This window comes from Pelophylax lessonae, assembly GCF_965119305.1.
Source record: "Pelophylax lessonae genome assembly, chromosome: 6".
NCBI lineage: Eukaryota > Metazoa > Chordata > Amphibia > Anura > Ranidae > Pelophylax > Pelophylax lessonae.
Window position 1 is genome coordinate 262,175,272 of NC_138773.1, and position 18,073 is coordinate 262,193,344.

Here is an 18,073-nt window from a genome sequence, read left to right on the forward strand (position 1 = left end):
CATCACCTTTGTTAGGTACACCTTGCTAGTACTGAGTTGGACCCCCTTTTGCCTTCAGAACTGCCTTAATTCTTCATGGAATAGATTCAACAAGGTGTTGGAAACTTTCCTCAGAGATTTTGGTCCATATTGACATGATAGCATTAAGCAATTGCTGCAGATTTGTCGAACTGCACATCCATAAGCGAATCTCTCGTTCTACCTCATCCCAAACATTCTCTATTGGATTGAGATCTGGTGGCTGTGGAGGCCATTGGAGCACAGTGAACTCACTGTAATCTACAAGAAACCAGTTTGAGATGATCTGAACTTTGTGACATGGTGCATGATTCTGCTGGAAGTGATTAGCCATCAGAAGATACACTGTAGTCCTAAAGGGATTAACATGGGCAGTAACAATAATCAGGTAGGCAGTGGCATTTAAATGATGCTCAATATACCCACCATCATTACCAGCCTGAACCGTTGATACAGGACAGGATGGATTCATGCTTTAAAGTTGTTTATGCCAAGTTTTGACCCTACCATCTAAATGTTGCAGCTGAAATCGAGACTGATCAGACCAGGCAATGTTTTTCCAATCTTCTGCTGTCCAATTTTGGTGAGCCTGTGCGAATTGTAGACTCAGCTTTCAGGAGTGACACCCAATGTGGTCTTCTGCTGTTGTAGCCCATCTGCTCACGGTTCATGTGTTGTGCGTTCAGAGATGGTATTCTGCATACCTTGGTTGTAAAGAGTGGTTACTGTTGCCTTTCTATCATTCTCGAACCAATTCTCCTCTGACATCAGCAAGGCATTTTCGTCCACACAACTTCCGCTCACTGGATATTTTATCTTTTACGGACCATTCTCTGTAAACAGTAGAGATAGTTGTGCGTAAAAATCCCAGTAGATCAGAAGTTTTTGAAATACTCATCTGCCACTTTCAGAGTAACTTAAATCCCCCCCCCCCATTCTGATGCTCAATTTGAACTTTAGCAAGTCGTCTTCTCTGTGTCTAGCTACCTAAATGCATTAGGTTGCTGCCATGTGATTGGCTGATTATCAATTTGTGTTATCAAACAATTGAACAGGTGTACCTAATAAAGTGGCTGGTGTAAGTGGAACGTTCAGTCTTCCAGTCTCTATGTAAACGACTACTTAAAATATAAAGAGACTGTTCATGCAGGAACGTATAAGAGTTTTCAAAGAAAGCATGGTTTCGCTTATTTATGGGTTTTTAAACAATGGCAATAATTTTGCACTTAGTAAATAGACATCAAGTCTTTATTGCATGATATTTTCTTTCTTTTCTCAAATTTATTTTTGTTCCTAAGATAACTTAGTTAGTACTCAGTTCAGGTTAGTTGTTTAGTTTAGGGGTTATATGCAGGTTAAAGAACTAAAACTTTTTTTTTCTTCTTTTGTTTTTTTTGTAGCATAGGGAATGGTTAACAAGGCTTGTTTTTGATTCCCCCATTGTGGAGGACTTCCCCTTGCTTCATAAATTACCATCACGAAAAGGAAATCTTTGGGATGGTCTCCAGAGGTCACAGACAACAAAGAAAGTTGGGTTGTAAAACCATATCTTCAGTTCTGATGACTTTCCTATTTCTCGGGCTAGCTGAATGCTTCCAAGTATGCCAAAAGATTGAGAGCAACAAAAAAAAATTAATTAAATTAAAATTTAATATGGAAGCAAAGTGCTTGGCTTAGAAAATGCTGATGGAAGCTGCCATTTTCTGACTCATATGCAGCAAATTAGATCCAGTGCAAAGATTTTACTTGCAGTAAAGCTAAAAATATTAATTTTCATTGTTTCAAAATGAGTCATAAAAATTAATGGATAGGTAGCTTTCATAAGTCTCATCTAACATTTCTTTGTGAATGATTTCCTTTAAAGTGAACTTGTGGAAATTATATGGATGTTCAAAAGTTTAAAAATTCTTAACAAACAGTAAATGTGGTTGGCAACAAGTCCTCACTGGCCTCTGTAACTACAGGCACTTTAGATTAGTTCACAGAAAAACCACTGAAGTCATCCAAGTCATTCTTCCAGCAGCTCATCTCCCCCTTTCAGAGTTCCTGTTTTGTGTTCAAATCAGAGATTTAAAAGCTGGAAGGCTGATGGGGGGGGGGGGGCAGAGGGGGCTGAGCTGCAGAGAAAAAGGATTTCATCTCATTTACTGCTAGTGAAGAAAATATAAGTACTTGAATGCCAATAAGCTGGCCACAAATTCACTTTAAGTATGTCTGCATACTATAAAGACAACAAAAGTCATCACAATTTCAAAAGGGGGTTTGTTAAGATAAACAGGCAAACATTAGCACTGTAATTGTGTGGACCTTCATTATTTGCATTGTGCTTCTACAGCTGGGCAAAGTTTTGATCCTTCAGCACACACCAAGGCGTTTGCTACCTAGATTCCTTGACAGTAGCAGGTCGCTTTTTGCATACATCTGTACACTATTTGTACCTCTGAACGGTATATTCCTTAACTACATCTTACGTTATTCAGCATGCTCATTATGTGCACTATTTTGACCAACTGTGTGTTCATGACCATGAGTAATCCCCCAGAATGGACCAAGAATGTAGAGTAAGTAATACACCGACCTACACCAAATCCTTACCACAGCTGTGCCATTACAACCCAATGTGAGACATTCTCCATATTGTGACTTTAGATACACTTTCACTGGGATTTATACCTTTGAATCACTAATAAAAATTCTGGCAAGAGGATTTTGCTTAGAAGGTTTCACTTTCCTGCGGGATCCATGGAACTGGCTGGACTTCAGTGTCATTGTCATGGCGTAAGTATTCAATATGTTTTATTGATTTTAAATGTATTATCTTAACATACAGCCGCAAAGAAGTAGAGTTCATTTTAAAGCAGAAATGTAGTTTAGGTACAGATGTAATGCTGCTAAAGAGCAAGTGAGATTGTTAGATACCCCATTTAGTTTTATCAGTAATGATGCTCTTAGAGCATTTTGGAAGTGTAACACTTAAAACCTCCACTTCCTTTATATGTCTGTTTGCATGGTACTTCTAGGCAGTTAGGTTGTAAAAGAGTTAGATTTCAAAGGCACCAATGTTATTAAATTGCAGTTCCAGCCAAAGTATCTTTTTTTTTCAGTTTTTGGATAGCATTGGGAGGGTTAGAACCTCTCTTGATTTTGAAAGGTTGTATGCGTCCCCACTGGGGAGATTTACTCTCTCTTCCTATCCTGTTTGACACCTGTCACTTTGATAGGATGGACGGGAATGTCTTTATTCTGCTAAAAATGTGTCTCCATTGAAAAGATTCTTCCTGTTCTGACACCCATAAAATCAACAGGAAGTGAGTGAAAATTTCCCCATCAGAGACACAGACAGCAATAAAACTTTACACAAGTCCTAACCTTTTTTCAATGTATCTATCACTATAAAAATTGCCTGGCTTTCTAGTTTAATCACAAAACATCACTATCAGATATACCAAAATGCTGAAAATTAAGCTCTTAACAGCTGCTTGGTAATATGCTTATATATGATAAATAGGATATACCAGGGCTTATAAAACTCCCCCTTCTGAGTGTCCACCTCCTACCAACCTCAGATCACAATCACTTGATTGCACCCCCTACCCACCTCCCAGTGCAGCCCCATTTAAGAAAATGCAGAACCAAGTACTATTTTGTGGTGCTAAGTAATTTATTTGGAAATTGTTAATGATAACAAGAAAGGAAGTAAGTTAGATCCCCTGCTGCCAGCAACAACAGACCCCCCCGCCCTCCAGCAACAATAGACCCCCCCTTAACAATAATCCTCCCCTCCACCAACAGATACTCCTCAATAGATCCCCCCAGCAACATTAGACCCCCTGAAACAAAATACCATCCCAGCAACAAAAGACCTCAGCAGCAACAACAGATCCCCCAACAGCCATCAGCAATAGACCCTCCAGCAGTCAGCATCAATACACCTCTCCCTCAACAGTAGATTCCTCCCAGCAGCGTAGGACCCCCCAGAAACAATAGACTCCCCCATGCAAAAATAACTTACCTCCAGTGACAATAAATCCCCAGCAGCTAGCATCAATAGACCCCTTCAGCAGCCAGTATTAATACACCTCTCTCTCAACAGTGGATTCCTTCCAACAAAATAGGACCTAGGACTGCCCAGCAACAATAGACCCCCATGCAAAAATAGACCCCCTCTAGTGACAATAGATCCCCCAGCAATTGATAGACCCTCCAGCACACTCCAGCACCCCTTGCCATTACATACATTCAGTTCTGGAGGTGCCGGAACTGCGTTCCCCCGCATTTCTTCTGAAAAAAGCCCTGGGAAATACCATCATGATGTCAGCAGCTGTCCTTAAAGTGAATCTGTGACCAGGCAATGGACATTCAAGTATTTACATATTCTTAAACACACACAATATTAAAACAATCCCTTACTGATATCTGTAGCTGCATGCACTGTGGAGTAATTTATCCTTTAAGATCACAACAGAGACTTTTAGTAGCCCCTTATTCCTGAACACCTTACAACACCTTCTGTTTGTTTATATTTGAAGTCTGGCAGGCTGCCAGGGGTAATAGGGGCAGATGAGTTGTGATTTCAGGGCCTCTGTTATAAGCTTTTGGAAAGAATTGCCCCACAGTACTGGTGGCTACAGAGGTCATTGAGGGCTTGCTTTTGAAACAAACAGTAAATGTGGTTGGCAACAAGTCCTCCCTGGCCTCTGTAACTACATGCACTTTAGATTAGTTCACAGAAAAAGTTACTTGTTAAAATATATAAACATGTATATTTCCATTGACTGGACACATATTCACTTTATGAATGCAGAATACCTACCCTTAGAAACACCATCCACCCTAGTAGAGTTGTTTTGCTGAAAAATTATGTAAAAAATGATAAAGCTGAAAAAGGGCTCTTAAAATATAACCAAGCCTAAACCAACAGATGCCTTAAACAAAGGCCACTCATGACATTCACAATTATGAATGTATGCATGTTAATACCTTGATAGCAATTAGATATTTTAGACTTTATTGTATTTACTTATGTACTGTTGAGTGCATCCTAGCATTTTGTGTTATCAGTCTTTTTATTATGGCAAAACCTAAAGACAGGCTGAACCTTCAGTATGATCTAAGTATAAGTAAGTTGTCCGAAGCAAATAAACTTTCTTCACAGTCACATATATCCAAATATTTTTAGTCCTGAGACTCCTTAATAGAATCTCAAGCTTCTTCAAATATTAATCTCAATCTTATGTTTTTTTCACACTTTAGCTTACTCCTTTGACTGGTTCTGGCATTTTACTTTGATTGGTTCTTTAATTTATAAATAATATTTAACAGCAACAGGTGAACAAAGAAATGATAAATAGTTCAAAGTGACATAAAAGACAGTCAAAAATAGATCTCTAGTTTTCTATGCATGCCTAATGTGTAAGATTTATGCTCCCTGAGAAGTATGTGCTAATATTCATTCATTATTACTGAACCTGATATGAAAACTTGTTTCCATGACAAGATAGTGTTGGACGAGAGCAGTTACTAAGTAAAAATAGTTATTATTTAGAATGTGAATAACTTCCACAAAGTTTTAGAAGAAGATCTTTCCGGCTTTGCTTTTCTACTGGAAGGAATATAACTGCAAGTAACCCAACTCGAGCCAAAAATGAATTTCTATTTTGAATAGAGTAAGAATAGTTTAGAATCTCTGTCTGTTTTTCTATTGGGAAATTTTCCCCTTACTTCCTGTTCTTGGGAAAAGGAGTGGGAGGGACATGAAGAGAGATAACTTATCCCCAACAAAACTGAGATTGCAACAAATTTATTTTTAGTAGAATGGGTAAAGCATATAAACTGTGTGCAGTTTTTATTTCTGTCTCAGTAAGCTATTTCTCCTCATTTCTTGTCTTGATGTCACAGGTAAAAAAAGTGACCATAAAGGCACGTCTGTTTATCATGCCATAAATAAAATATTCATCTGTTGATATTTTAGTATCAATTCATGAACTCAAGAATGATTACTAGTAAAAAACCTGCCCAAACAAAGACACTATTGAACTCGAAAAGACACTTTACTTGTGTTTTTGGCATGAAATCTATAATTTTAATCTATTTTAATTGATTTTTTAATTGATTTTAATTTTAATTTGAACGTTTAAAATTCTAACTTTTTGTGGATGCAAGGGGGAACTTTTGCCTCAGTTTTCTTAACCCCAAATTTTATATGTAAGCCCCACCAATGAGACCAGTGTTGTTCTTTTCTTTGATCTGGCTATATGGTTTATACTGTACATCATAGATATTTTGAGGCATTTGCACACTTAATTATATATAAGTAAAGCATGTACAGACCTCACTATTGGATTCCAAGGTCAAGTAACAACATTTCATTATCTCAGCTTGAGCAAGTATTTATCTAATTCCTTTTTCCAAAAATGAGATGGGGCTTGCAGTGCATGTTGGAGGGGAGGGAGGTTAGAGGAGGGTAGAGGTCTTAGGTGTGGATTAGGGTTGGGCATTTTTGAAACACAAGATAATAAGCTGGGCTTGTCACGTACAGGGGGAGGCATTGGTGTTAGGAGGCTGATGTAGGTCTGTAGTTGAACATTTTGGGTTCTTGGCTATATCCTGTGAAGGACCTACGTGCGTTAACCTATACCACTGTTCAGAGAATGATTAACTAGACATATACCCATCACTTCTGGTCACCTTCTAATCATTGTTTGACTCTTAATAACTTTATTGATTACAGCAGGATTGCTGCAATTCAATTACATTCAAATTTTTTATACCGTAGCAGGGCCACAGAATGCAGAACAGGCAAATTTTTTCATAGATGAAAGGACTTGCTTTTTTTTTTTTAACTTTTCAGCTATCTTTTATATCATATTGTATGTCACCATAACTACATTAGACAAAACTCCATGGTAACACACAACTGAAAAACAGACAGAGATATATACTGTACATTTTAAACTATTAAATATTTACAAAAAGAATGTTTAGCAAATCTTTAGCTTGTATATTAATTTTACTACATATTAGTTACATTGTTACATGGATTCTGTTTTATAATCAATGTTCTGTATATAGTATATGAAAAAAAAGTTTGTTTAGTTATATATTATATATTTATTTGATGTTTGAAAAATTGCAGTTTTTCTGACTAGTTAAAGCAAATATCAAGCTCTTAATCCATAGATACGCATAAATAAAAGATTATGCTCTTTAAAAACAAAAGGGAATATAATTAAATGCTCCCTACGAATCAATTATTTAAAATCAGTATCAAACAAGAAAAAATACTAGGCTTTTAAAGGTCGTTATTGTAATCAAAGACTTGTCCCATCCTAATGCTTCAGCCTAGGCTTTGAATTGCAGATTGTCCATTCTGGCACTTGCCAGTTGGCCAGATTCATATAAAAGTGGATGCAATTTAGTATAATAGATGCTGTGGACTGCTTAGTCTCAGCTAGTTCCACTTCTGTCAGTTATCAGAGTTCCCTGAGGCCCATATATGTTATGCCCATCCTTCATGGAGTTGACAGAGTTAACAGTTTACAGAAACTATATTGCCCCATTGAACGTAGCACTTATTTAATATATATACACTTGTGGGTCATCGTGGCTTATATGCTAGGACTATTGTAGTCCCAGCAAAATAATTTCCCAATTGGCTTTCAAAACTGTAGCTTGACTTTGACCACACCACCATGGTTTTAAAACCATCTCTCTATAAATTTATATTCATTAGTGATTCGTGGTTTTGAATTAAGCACCAAAAAAAAAGGTCTTAAATGGAAGACCTTTTTAGATATCCTGAATAACTCTGATTTAATCCTACAGGTATGTAACAGAATTTGTAAACCTAGGCAATGTTTCAGCTCTTCGAACTTTCAGAGTATTAAGAGCTTTGAAAACTATTTCTGTAATTCCAGGTAAGAAGTAATTGGTGTGAGGTGTTAGGCCCCTTTGTACATCCAACTGTTTCTTTGTGTCTGTCATTGTGTTTGTGTGTGAACTCCCCTATTACAGATATGTCACAGAGTTTGTGGACCTGGGCAATGTCTCAGCATTGAGAACATTCAGAGTTCTCCGAGCATTGAAAACAATTTCAGTCATTCCAGGTGAGAGACAGGTTAAACACGTAGGCTGATTTCACTTTTTTGCTCATCTTTGATCTCACTTTGAGCCCAAAGCCTCGTTGCTTGCCATTGCAATGCAAGAAAGCACAATTGATGAGTTCAAAAGCACAAATCACTTGGCAAATGCCTGATTTCCAAACGATTTTTGTGCTTTTAACCATTTTGAAGCTTTTCATTTTTTTCTTTCATTTTTTTTTTAAATCAGCCTTGGAGTTTAACAAAATTCTTGCATGGGACATCGCAATAAATACCCAGCCTGTGTGATGTTTGTTTCGTTTTCTTTTCTGTTTCCCATCCAACTAACCCTATATGTGAATGTCTTTATGATTGTTTAATTCATGAAATGTACTCTACATCCCCGACAATGCTATGTGTTATGATTACATGCTCAATTTGAAAAACCATCATTGCTGTTTCTCTCTTTAAAACAATCAAATATAAAAAAAAAAAAAAGAAAAGAAATAAAGAAAAGAAGTTAAAAGTAAAAAAAGAAAAAGAATTTTGAAAAAGTACATTCCTGAAAACATGGGCATTGCATGGGAAATATTATTTTAGAAAAACAGTGATAAATATTGGCATCTAAAACTTGGGCACAGTTTTATAATATACAATCATAACAATCTTTATGAATTGTAATTTTGCAAAAAATGTTGAGTATGTTATAAAATTGTCAGAAGATGTACTGTCTAGGCTGCAGGAATGAATGCATATATTAGATTTCACCCGTAGCATGAAACTCAAGGTGTCTTGTTTTCTTACAAAACAAGCATAATTCTTTATTTCTTGTAAAAATCTTCAGCATCCATTATCACTCACTTTTCTTCAAGTAACCTCCATATACTTTCATCTTCATCACCTTGCTAAACACCCATCATAGCTCACAATTTCACAAACATCAAACTTTATTTAGGCTGATGCATGGAATTTCAAAACTTCTATAGGGCACATGTTTCCTGCTGTGGTCTCTTGGCCTACACTAACCACTTGCCTGTTTTTTAGGCTTGAAGACCATTGTGGGTGCCCTGATTCAGTCGGTTAAGAAGCTTTCGGATGTCATGATTCTCACAGTGTTTTGTCTAAGTGTGTTTGCACTTATAGGACTGCAGCTTTTCATGGGACACCTACGAAATAAATGTGTACGGTGGCCCCCAATATATGAACCAAATATTACCTCCTACTTTAATTCCTCCTATGGCATGAATGGCTCATATGTCAACATAACTTTAAATCCATTTGACAGAGAAGAATACTTTCTAAATGACAGTAAGTATGCATGTTAATACCTGATTAAAAACGTTATATATTTACAGCTAGAACTGGCTAGATTATATTGAAAAAAACTTGAGCATTTGGCTTAGATTATTCAGCAGGATGATCTGTTTTCCATGTAAGCAGACATACGTATCATTGTAGATATATTTAAGAGGTATTAGTAACAACTGTATTCAGTTTAGAAGATACCAAAAATGTCTGACACTTTGCCAGTGTCTTTTACTAGCTCATCCACTGTCTTTTACTAGCTCATCATTCCACTCATAGTAATGAAGCTAAAAAAAAGTTTAACAAAGCTTACACAAGGTTTAGGTGTCACTCATTCCCTCTTGTAACTTTTTGAGCTTGGTGATTGGGTGCTCAGGCTTGACTTTTTCATTATATGGAGCACTACATCAAATGGAGCAGAAGAGGGGTATTAGAAAAGTGAATATAAGTGGTTTGGTAGTTGGGCTAGTAAAAGAATCTCACGCTTTGCACATGCATTCTCTTTAAATAGAGGGATCCCAGTAATATGGACTATATATATATATATATGTATATACACAGTATCTCCCAAAAGTGAGTACACCGCTCACATTTTGTAAATATTTTATTATATCTTTTCATGTGACAACACTTATTATATCTTTTCATGTGACAATGGTACTTTGCTATAATGTAAAGTAGTAAGTGTACAGTTTGTATAACAGTGTAGATTTGCTGTTCCCCTCAAAATAACTCAACACACAGCCATTAATGTCTAAACCGCTGGCAACAAAAGTGAGTACACCCCTAATTTAAAAAGTCCAAATTGGGCCCAAAGTGGCAATATTTTGTGTGGCCACTATTATTTTCCAGCACTGCCTTAATCCTCTTGGGCATGGAGTTCACCAGAGCTTCACAGGTTGCCACTGGAGTTTTCTTCAACCCCTCCATAACGACATCATGGAGCTGGTGGATGTTAGAGACCTTGCGCTCCTCCACCTTCTGTTTGAGGATGCCCCGCAGATGCTCAATGGGGTTTAGGTCTAGAGACATGCTTGGCCAGTCCATCAACTTTACCCTTGGCTATCGTCACTTTCTTTAGCAAGGCAGTGGTTGTCTTGTAGGTGTGTTTGGGGTCGTTATCATGTTGAAATACTGCCCTGGAGCCCAGTTTTCAAATGGAGGGGATCAGGCTCTACTTCAGTATGTCACAGCACATGTTGGCATTCATAGTTCCCTCAATGAACTGTAGCTCCCCAGTGCTGGCAGCACTCATGCAGCCCCAGACCATGACACTCCCACCACAATGCTTGACTGTAGGCAAGACACACTTGTCTTTGTACTGCTCACCTGGTTGCCACCACACACGCTTGACACCATCTAAACCAAATAAGTTTTTCTTGGTCTCATCAAACCACAGAACGTGGTTCCAGTAATCCATGTCCTTAGTCTGCTTTCCATTAGCAAACAAGCTTTCTTGTGCATCATCTTTAGAAGAGGCTTCCTTCTGGGATGACAGCCATGCAGACCAATTTGTTTGCCAAGACCCTGAAATTGAGCTGCAGCACAGTGGCCAAGACCATACAGGGGTTTAACAGAACAGGTTCCACTCAGAGCAGGCCTCGCAATGGTTGACCAAAGAAGTTGAGTGCACATGCTCAGCGTCATATCCAGAGTCTTTGGGAAATAGATGTATGAGTGTTGCCAGCATTGCTACAGAGGTTGAAGGGGTGGGGGGTCAGCCTGTCAGTGCTCAGACCAAATGCCACACGCTGCATCAAATTGGTCTGCATGGCTTTCATCCTAGAAGGAAGCCTCTTCTAAAGATGATGCACAAGAAAGCCCACAAACAGTTTGCTGAAGACAAGCAGACTATGGACATGGATTATTGGAATCATGTCCTGTGGTGTAATGAGACCAAGATAAACTTATTTGGTTCAGATGGTGTCAAGTGTGTGTCGCGGCAAACAAGGTGAGGAGTACAAAGACAAGTGTGTCTTGCCTACAGTCAAGCATGGCGGTGGGAGTGTAATGGTCTGGGGTTGCATGAGTGCTGCCGGCACTGGGGAGCTACAGTTCATTGAGGGAACCATGAATGCCAACATGTACTGTGACATACTGATGACTCCAAACAAAACTCCAAAACGACCACTGCCTTGCTAAAGAAGCTGAGGGTAAAGGTGATGGACTGGCCAAGCATGTCTCCAGACCTAAACCCTTATGAGCATCTGTGGGGCATCCTCAAACATAAGGTGGAGGAGCGCAAGGTCTCTAACATCCAACAGTTTAGTGATGTCATCATGGAGGAGTGTAAGAGGACTCCAGTGGCAACCTGTAAAGCTCTGGTGAACTCCAGGCAGTGCTGGAAAATAATGGTGTCCATACAAAATATTGACACTTTGGGCCCAATTTTTACATGTTCACTTAGGGGTGTACTCACTTTTGTTGAGTTATTTTGAGGGAACAGCAAATTTACACTGTTATACAAGCTGTACACTTACCACTTTACATTGTAGCAAAGTGTAATTTCTTCAGTGTTGTCACATGAAAAGATATCATAAAATATTTACAAAAATGTGAGGGGTGTACTCACTTTTTTGAGATTATATATATATATATATATATATATATATACCGTATATATATATATATATAGATATCCAAAAGCGGTTTAGAGACACTCTCAGGTCTTGCAGAGGAGGAAGATAAAGAAATCAGTGTTTTTATGTCCATCTTTCTATAATTGGCTTACAGTGCTGCTCCTCCTTCTCTTGCTCTTAGTGCTGCTGTGAAGAGAAGTAAAGGAGGTTATTTGCAAGATGGATTCAAGTATAAATGCAAGCAATACGTGAAAATATATAAAGATGCTTGAATTTAATACATACCTGGATTGAATGAAGACAGAATAATTTAACTACATAAAAGTCTGTTTGTGATCATTATGGGCAGACTAATAAACTTGCATAAAGAAAGAAGAACAGTAAAGTGCAAACACATTTACGTTTCTAAACTGTTTCTTAACACATTGATAGGATCATCATTTAGACTAAGCAGATCACAAATACACTTGTGTCTAACAACACCTTAAAATAACAACACTTTAAAATACTGAACCTTCCTATTAAGTAGGACATAATATAAGGGGGGTTAAGACACAGCATAGATTGAGTAATTATTATATATTTATCTCAGCGAAATGTAGTAAATGCAATTATTATTTGAACAGTGTGTTCTGGTATTAATTTATGTTTGTTTCCTGTGTCTATCCTGCTCTAAAGCTATGCAAACTTAAGATGGTATTTGCATGTATAGTATTGATCCAAGTGGTGACAGAGCCAGATCTGGGGCCTCAGAGACTTATAAGCTTGGCTTGACCAAGAAGGGAGCTGCAGAATGACATCCCCAGCATGGCTTTATCCATGGGGAAACAAGAAACAATAGCGAATCTAACAGGGTATCAACCTTTAGACATACAGAAAGGACCACCAGAGCAAAACTGGATGAATGAGGCCAAGAAAATTGTAGTCATTGTTAAAAAAGTAATATAAAAAGGTCCTAAAAACAATTAAACCAGCAATTACAATTATTTTGGACTCTTTTATCCAGTTTTGGTCTGGCACTCCTTTCTGTATTTCCCATTGAGGGACGCCTTGCTGTGCGAGAGCTGGCTCATCAGAGCTTTTGAGCTTGTTTGAAGTTTTCCTTCATTTGACTACATGTGCAAGCTCCCAGCGCCTCTTTGAGTATGTTGTTTTGGAGGTTATCTAACCTGTCTGACTGATCTCATCCCCAGCAGGCTGAAAACACCAAAGACATTAGAATTTCACTTAGTCAAGCCAAAAAGATCTGACTGGGAGATGCTCATTTGTGAATTCCTTAGTGAGCACATAGTCGATGATTGCACACTTTTTAAAGTGTACAGTGGTGATCGAAAGTTTTGGGCACCCCAGGTAAAAATTTGTATTAATGTACATAAAGAAGCCAAGGAAACATGGAAAAATCTCCAAAAGGCATCAAATTACAGATTAGACATTCTTATAATATGTCAACAAAAGTTAGATTTTATTTCCATCACATTCCGACACTTTCAAAATTACAGAAAACAAAAAAATGGCGTCTGCAAAAGTTTGGGCAGCCTGCAGAATTTATAGCATGCACTGCCCCCTTTGCAAGGCTGAGACCTGCCAGTTTCATGGATTGTTCTCAATCATTGTCTGGGGAGACCAGGTGATGTCAATCTCAAAGGTTTTAAATGCCCAGACTCATCTGACCTTGCCCCAACAATCAGCACTATGTTGCCTAGAAAACTGAAGCAGTTGCCTAGAAAACTGAAACTGAAAATAGTTGACGCTCACAAAGCTGGAGAAGGCTATAAGAAGATAGCAAAGCGTTTTCAGATGTCAATATCCTCTGGTCGGAATGTAATTAAGAGATGGCAGTCATCAGGAACAGTGGAAGTTAAAGCAAGATCTGGAAGACCAAGAAAAATATCAGACAGAACAGCTCACAGGATTGTGAGAAAAACAATTCAAAACCCACATTTGACTGCACGATCCCTCCAGAAAGATCTGGCAGACACTGGAGTTGTGGTACACTATTCAAATATAAAGAGATACTTGTACAAATATGGTCTTCATGGAAGAGTCATCAGAAGAAAACCTCTTCTACGTCCTCACCACAAAAATCAGCATTTGAACTTTGCAAATGAACATATAGACAAGCCTGATGCATTTTGGAAACAAGTTCTGTGGACCGATGAGGTTAAAATGTAACTTTTTGGACGGAATGAGCAAAGGTACGTTTGGAGAAGAAGGGGCACAGAATTTAATGAAAAGAACCTCTGTACAACTGTTAAGCATGGGGGTGGATCAATCATGCTCTGGGGTTGTATTGCAGCCAGTGGCACAGGGAGCATCTCACGAGTAGAAGGAAAAATGGATTCAATAAAATTTCAGCAAATTTTGGATTGTAACTTGATGCCATCTGTAAAAAAAGCTGAAGTTAAAGAGAGGATGGCTTCTACAAATGGATAATGATCCTAAACACACCTCGAAATCCATGGGGGATTACATCAAGAGGCGTAGTAGAAACTGAAGGTTTTGCCATAGCCTTCACAATCTCCTGACCCCAACATAATTGAAAATCTATAGATAGACCTTAAAAGAGCAGTGCGTGACAGACAGCCCAGAAATCTCAAAGAACTGGAAGACTTTTGTAAGGAAGAATGGGCAAATATACCTCAAACAAGAATCGAAAGACTATTGGCTGGCTACAAAAAGCATTTACAAGCTGTGATACTTGCCAAAGGGGGCAGTACAAGATATTAACTCTGCAGGGTGCCCAAACTTTTGCAGACGCCATTTTTTTGTTTTCTGTTATTTTGAAAGTGTCAATGATGGAAATAAAATCTAACTTTTGTTGACATATTATAAGAATGTCTATCTGTAATTTGATGCCTTTTGGAGATTTTTCCATCTTTCCTTGGCTTCTTTATGCACATTAATACAAATTTTTACCTGGGGTGCCCAAACTTTTGATCACCACTGTATCTAAAAATGTTTTCCTTTTTTTGGGGGTTTTAGTTTTTAGAGAGTGTAACGCTCCTATCATTTTTTTCTTTTATTGTAGTCTAATGCCCTGCTATGAAGTGTAACCCTTTCTATTTGTTTCGGTGACCACTGTCACTGGGACAAAAAGTGATGGGAAATCAAAAAAGTGTCACTAGAAAATGATTAAAGGGGAAATCTACCAATGGAAAACAGCTAACTAATTGACAACTGTCTGAGAAAGTATTTCCCTCATTTTTTGGGGTGTACAAAACAGAAAATGAATAGAATTGTCCCCATTGGGAAACAGATGGCAAAAATGCAGATTGGTATACATGGTATTCATAGAGCTGTATAGTACAATCACACGAGAGATTGAGTGGAGTTTTAATAGGTTAGAAATGTGTAACATCCTGACCTCTTATTTATCAAGACCAGGAGTTCCCAAACAATATTTCAACATTAGTTTACACACAGGAGATGTGTGGTATGTTAATCTTAAAAGTTAAAATGTGCCTTTCCTCTCTTACAGAAAATTTCTATTTTCTGCCCGGCCAGAGGGATGCTCTTCTGTGTGGCAACAGCACAGATTCAGGGTAAGCAAAAATGAACACACTTTGATGACAATTGTAGAAAAGGTTATGACTGTCACCTGTGTTTTACAGTACCTGCCATATATATCCATATGCAGAGTGTTTGTTTTCAAATGTAATTGCTCGAAAAAGTAGTCCCCAAAGGTGAACCTCAAACTAACGCTAGGAAAGTTCAAAACTAATTTTAAAAAGTTTTACAGAATTCCCCATAACAGCAGTTAATGGTTGGATCAGACTTCCAGCAGAGGTAGTAAGTCAGTCAACAGGAAGTGAATTCAAACATGTTATTATATACTTAGGTCTATACTACACAAAGATTTTTAAAAAAGTAGACAGAAATGAAAATTATAGGACAAAACCAAGGAAATTTCCAAGCTCAACTTACCGACCAGCCTGCGACTAACCTAATTGACTTGTCCAACAGTATGCATTAAAAACAGGGGTTTAGTTGCGCACAATTGCAAATACATGGGTAAGCCACAGAGCCCCAGCAAGGCACCCCATTTTCTGTGGACCTAACTCTAACTTCTGTGAGTCTCCAACGATGGAAGCACATGCATTTAAATGGGGCTCTGTGGCTTCCCTTGGTTTTGTCTTATATGCGTTGTCCTTCCAATGCTCCTTGCTACAGTGACCAGTTAAAGGTGGGGGCAGTGGCCACTTGTTTGCACTGAGAAATGAAAATTAGGCTGTGTGATGAATACATGGTGCAGGCATATTTCTAGTGCTTCAGGGGACCCTCATGTTGGCAATGTGATGAACTGGACGTAGAGCACTCATCTCTCCCTAAGGCTAGGTTCCACGAATGCACGTTTTTGCTTGTTTTTTGTGCATGTTTTTTTTTGTGATTTCTGTCTCCTCGCTCTTCCTTCTGCTATCTACATTAGTCACTTTTGACAGGTTATCCCAACAGCACAAAATCTTAGGAGGCAACCCCAACCCTCTCCAGCACACAGAATGTGATTGACAGCCTCAGCTGTGCATGTTTCCATATGAGAGTCTGTAGAGGGATGTGTGTCCTTTCCCTCCACTCAGATTACACTCAGCACTCCTCTATGTTCTGAGCAGTGATGTCATACCCCCCCCCCCACCACCACCTCCTGGGATTGAAAAACAGCCTTTGATCTGTGTGTTTTAGAAGGTTATAGAGGGGGGATTGCTGTAGATAAACAGGTACAACTTATGTAGGAAGACTGGGTATACTGTATGTAAGGGTTTACAACCACTTTAAGCTAACCCTAACCATCTCCAGTCTGGGGATAAACTAACCTCAAAAACACTCAATTAACCACCAACACCTAACTTTAACCAAATTCCATTTCTGATACCTAACAGCTTACCTGCACCTAACACCTATCTTAAACATTCACCTAACCTTAAGAGTCTAAACATACTTTTGTTCTGCAACACAGGTTACTGTACATTTCATGCATTAGAATGTTGCAGTAGCATTCATTTTGAATGGCATCCCAATGCACTAAGGCAACACAGCTCTGGTGCACATGCATTGCGATGCACAATGCATGGTAATGTACTACCATGCGCTGCGGTGTTCTATATGTGTGAAAAATATTCCATGTCTGTTTTTTTTTTGGTCAATTTTTATGCATTGGCAGCCCACTTAATGCATGGTAGCATGTGACACACTGAACCTTAATGTGTGACATCACATGTGATAGTGCGTGTGCGTTAATGCAGCGGACAAGAGCAGGCAGGTCTAAATGGGCCTTAAAGCAGGCCTTGCATTAAAATGCTAGCTCCACCACTTATGATAAAAGCACAGTTTCAATTATGGATCGTTAGCAGAAAAAAACTGAATAAAGTTTACCTTACATACTAAATTCCTGAAAGCTTGCCATGGCAAAGAGTAAAGTCACTGGGCTATTTTCTGAGATTCTGGGAAAGCTGAATTTCCCAAATCTCATTAGTAGACAAACTTGCACTGGGTAGGAGTGAATTCCCACTAGAATTGGGCTCATCTTTATTTCCAGAAGAAGACCTTGTGACATCAACTCCACCTACAGGTAGTGATCAGAAGTGGGGGTATAAGGCTGGGTTCACACTAGTGTGAATTGGATGCGGGTCTCCCCGCATCCAATTTGCATGACAGGAGAGTGTACCTGGCTCTCAATGGAGCCAGTTCACCTATCTCTGTGGCAGCTGTGGAGCGGATTGCACAGGGGTCCTTTGCATCTTTGACTCAGTTTCAGGTTTGAATTCAGGCAAAAATTTAGGGCTGATTCATACCTGAAACAGAGAACAGGGACGCACCGGACCCCTGCTGTGAGCCGCATCCGTATTAAGTGTGAACCCAGCCTAAGGAATATTTGGGTTAAATTAGTTTAAGGATATATGCAAACTATCCAGCAAAATATGTTTCCTAGTGTACCAGTCTGTTTGTGTTTTGGTCACCCATATTTTGTTGATAATTTTAGAGATAATTTGCATCTCTTGTGACTATCCTCACATGCTATTAAACTCAGATAGGCCGACCCAAATGAGACATACAGCATTCTAGAGCTATAGCCACAGGTTTACTATGGCAGTGTGTACT

At 38.6% G+C, this 18,073-nt stretch overlaps 1 protein-coding gene across 1 annotated transcript in view; it reads left to right on the forward strand.

Moving 5' to 3' along the window:
* Positions 1 to 18,073, forward strand: part of LOC309558200 (sodium channel protein type 2 subunit alpha-like) — a 218,850-nt gene that overhangs the window by 87,872 nt on the left and 112,905 nt on the right. The window contains 7 exon segments of the mRNA XM_082261220.1: positions 2,489 to 2,579; positions 2,668 to 2,796; positions 7,843 to 7,940; positions 7,943 to 7,959; positions 7,961 to 8,123; positions 9,141 to 9,404; positions 15,459 to 15,522. Of these exon segments, the coding sequence (XP_082117346.1) occupies positions 2,489 to 2,579; positions 2,668 to 2,796; positions 7,843 to 7,940; positions 7,943 to 7,959; positions 7,961 to 8,123; positions 9,141 to 9,404; positions 15,459 to 15,522 (826 nt within the window).